At 37.7% G+C, this 3,381-nt stretch overlaps 1 protein-coding gene across 1 annotated transcript in view; it reads left to right on the top strand.

Moving 5' to 3' along the window:
• CC2D2B (coiled-coil and C2 domain containing 2B) overlaps nucleotides 1-3,381 on the top strand; it is a 112,341-nt gene that overhangs the window by 47,648 nt on the left and 61,312 nt on the right. The window contains exons 16-17 of the mRNA XM_025213285.1: nucleotides 1,673-1,814; nucleotides 1,903-2,041. Of these exons, the coding sequence (XP_025069070.1) occupies nucleotides 1,673-1,814; nucleotides 1,903-2,041 (281 nt within the window). The remainder of the gene's footprint in view (nucleotides 1-1,672; nucleotides 1,815-1,902; nucleotides 2,042-3,381) is intronic.

Here is a 3,381-nt window from a genome sequence, read left to right as displayed (position 1 = left end):
TAGGGAAATAAAATTTAAAATTATTTGAGCATGTCTACATTGTAATCCAAAAGTGTAATTTGGATCTTGCATAGAGATAGCTGCATTAGCTCTAACCTAGCTACCCTAGGATAATGATAGCTGTCTAGCCATGACAGCATTGAGCTCAATGTAGGATAGCTTTACAAGAGTTTACCTAGGATCCTAGGTGTGTTTTAAAGCCTAAGTTAAACCTTGTGTTGCACTGGTTATCTGTATCCAAGCTAGCTGCTTTAAACCCAGTTTGGATAATTTTACACAAACTGTGGTCCTGACTTTGAATTGAGGGTAGACTTACTCTTTGAATAATGCTTCAATAAGAGTTGATAAACTGCTCAGGAAGCACCAACACTTGTTGGTTCTTCCTTTTTTTGAGAAGCAAGATGATGATATTTAACTATCCAGGATTTTATTGCCCTTCTCTTCTGCTGTTTCTGTTTGAGTCTTGTCTCATCCAGGACAAACATAGGATGACCATCGTGTCTGTTTAAGTTAAAGGATGCTATTGGCACAAGAACAAATGGGTGTGAACTCACTTTTAGTAAACTAAGCCTGGATGTTAGAAGGTTTTTAATTATCCAAGGAGTGTGGTTTTGGAACAGTTTAATAGGCATGCTAGGAGCAAAGACTGAACTGGTCTGAAAATGGAAATTTTATTAAAGTTATTTGTTGGGTTTTGTACGGGTTTGAAGTTCTTGAGATTTCTTCCAGTCCTATATTCCTATAAAAGAAGCTGATTTCAGAGCAGTGAAACAGTATCTGAAGCTATTTTCAGGAGTTGTGAAAGACAAAACCAGTCTGCTCAGATTGTCTAAATGGGGGTAGAAGATCTGTGAAGGCCAAGGCTCTCTCTGAAGCAACAGCAGTGAAAGATGAATCAGCACTTACACCTCACCTGGTGGGAAGAGATTGTTTTTGACTATCCTTGGATGTTGATGGAAGAGGTGCTTTAAGATGTTTACAAATCAAGGATTTTAATAACCCTTTGTGCCGTTTTTTCTGGCTCATAAAGTATCCATGTACTTCTTAGTTACTAAATCTTTTCAGAAGGCTTTCAATTCCTCTGGGATTTCCTAAAAAAGAGTGTTCATGTTTTTGTGTCCAGTTATTCTTTTCTTAAAGAAGAAGAAAAAAGTGTCTTCTGATGCAGAATTTGAATGTGAAATCAAGGAACACTTAAGCAATATAGCTAAAGGATTGGGATTAGGGTTGCCCCCCTCCCCAAAGAATCTCCCTTCAGTCTCTGATCTGCTGGAGTGAGGAACAGATTGCTGTACCTCTGTTGGCACTGTCAGGAACTTTTTTGCTAGATCTGCTTAAGGACTGTGTATACTCCCAGAAAATATGGGTGAAGAGTGCTTTCCTCCTCTAGCCCTCAATTCATGAAAGCATCTTCCTCATTTGGGAAATCACTTAAGCAAATGCAATCTTGACTTGGGAATGTAAAGCACCATCCTGGGGAATGTAAAATACATTTTAATTAAGATGGGCAAGCCTTTAACAGTGCATGACAGGGTTGCAGGTTGTGTGTGGGGGCATCCATTTTGCTGAAGGTCACAGCTTTCCAAAATTTGGGAAATGTTGATCTAATAAACTTTTTTAAATGTAACAGGTCTTGGATTTGTATTTCCTTTCAAAAACTTTAAATTTACAGATGTACCATTTATTCTCGATGAAAATGAAGAACTGTATCCTGTGATGTCTGGTAAACTAATGTATTCCTTATCCTGGAGAGTTGATGAAGGAAATATTCCCTTAGCATCTATACTTCAGCCAATAAACTCTGTTTCTTACAGGTAATAATAAAATGTAGATATCTAGAAGATTGTCAGAAAAGAAATAAAATTAAAATTCACCAATTAATGCTGAATGGTTTTGTTGTAGAATACCGAGAAATATAGATGAAGAAATAGCTACTGGAATTTTGTGGTTCACTGACACACAGAAACTTACTGAATGGGCCAAGAAAATCAAGATTGATCCCAATGATCCTGAATATTCAGATTTGATGGACTTCATTTTGGTAACATTTAGCAGGTTTTAGTATTAGCAAGTTGATCTTCTAGAATAGTTGTTTATCATCTTAACTGTGTTAGAGGAATTCTAAATACTGAATACTAATACATTTTCCCAGGAAATTTTTGGTTCCAGGATTATGAATAACATAGGACTGAATTATGAGATTAATTTTGATCAAAGTTTTTGAAGATGTCAAAATACACAAGAGAAAATCTTGAGTTTATGTAGTACATTAAGTCCCAAGATAGAATTGTAGACTCCTAATTCTAATTTTAATTTCTATTTTAATTTTTAATATTATCTGAGTCAGAGACGATCCTTCTCTGTCCCTTCTTTTAACCTCCCCTTCTTATCGTCTTTTTCCTTTCACTAATTTATATCTCTTGTTTAGGAACCATTCTGGTCATTCTTCCTTTTGGTGTCAGATCACATTTTGAATTACTGCTTGATTGATATAGTGCAGTCATCTTGTACCATAAACTATATTTATTTTTCTGTTCAAGTCTCTGTCATTGCAGTCATTATTTAGACGTGAGAAAATATGTGGACGAGGCAAAATTCAGTGATGGGGATCCCTTTCCCTTTCATCATCCATTCTTTGTATCCTAGGAATTTAAGAAAAAGGTAATTTTGGCTGCTTATAGACGTTAAATTTTTTTTTTTAAATGGCACTTAAGTCATGCTTCACTGCCACAGGCCACATTTAAACTCTGTGCACTTCTGCACTGAGCCCAGTGCATGGCCAGAAGAATCAGTGCATTAGTTGGACCTGGCTCGCCCAATGTCTGTATAGATCGGGTGCTTTTAGTGAAGCTTTTTTGGCACTTATTTAATAGCTGATTGAATCTGCTTTAGATAAAAGTGCCAAAAAGGCCCACTGAAGTGCCTGATTATACAGATGTTGCGGAGCCAGGTTGAACTAAAACTCTGCTTCTTCTAGTAAAATGTGGTATTCTTTTGTTTTTGTGGGGGGGTTTTTTATGTCTGTAAGCAGCCTTTTGCCTGGAGATGTAATTAGCTGTGTTAGTCAGAAGTGGGGAGGCAGGATGACTATTGGAGTTATGCTACTTTGAAAGACTACCACATTCCAAAGAGGGTCTCTGTATGACTCTTGTTTTCCATAAGGGTAACAAGTCACAAAATGTAAGATTTGCTCTCCAGCTTTTGGACCAGTGTACAAGAATATGACACTGTATACAGGACAGCCAGGCTCAATGACCCCCTTCATGTAATTCTTCAAGCCAGCAGGTGATGCTGAACACATCCTATGCTGCGGGGGGGGAGGCATGGGATGCTGGTGTGGCAGCACTGGGAGTGGGAGCTATGTCCTGCTGCCACTTGCCC

This window comes from Alligator sinensis, unplaced genomic scaffold, assembly GCF_000455745.1.
Source record: "Alligator sinensis unplaced genomic scaffold, ASM45574v1 scaffold472_1, whole genome shotgun sequence".
In the NCBI taxonomy this organism is placed as follows: domain Eukaryota; kingdom Metazoa; phylum Chordata; order Crocodylia; family Alligatoridae; genus Alligator; species Alligator sinensis.
This window is presented reverse-complemented; position numbering and strand designations above follow the sequence as displayed.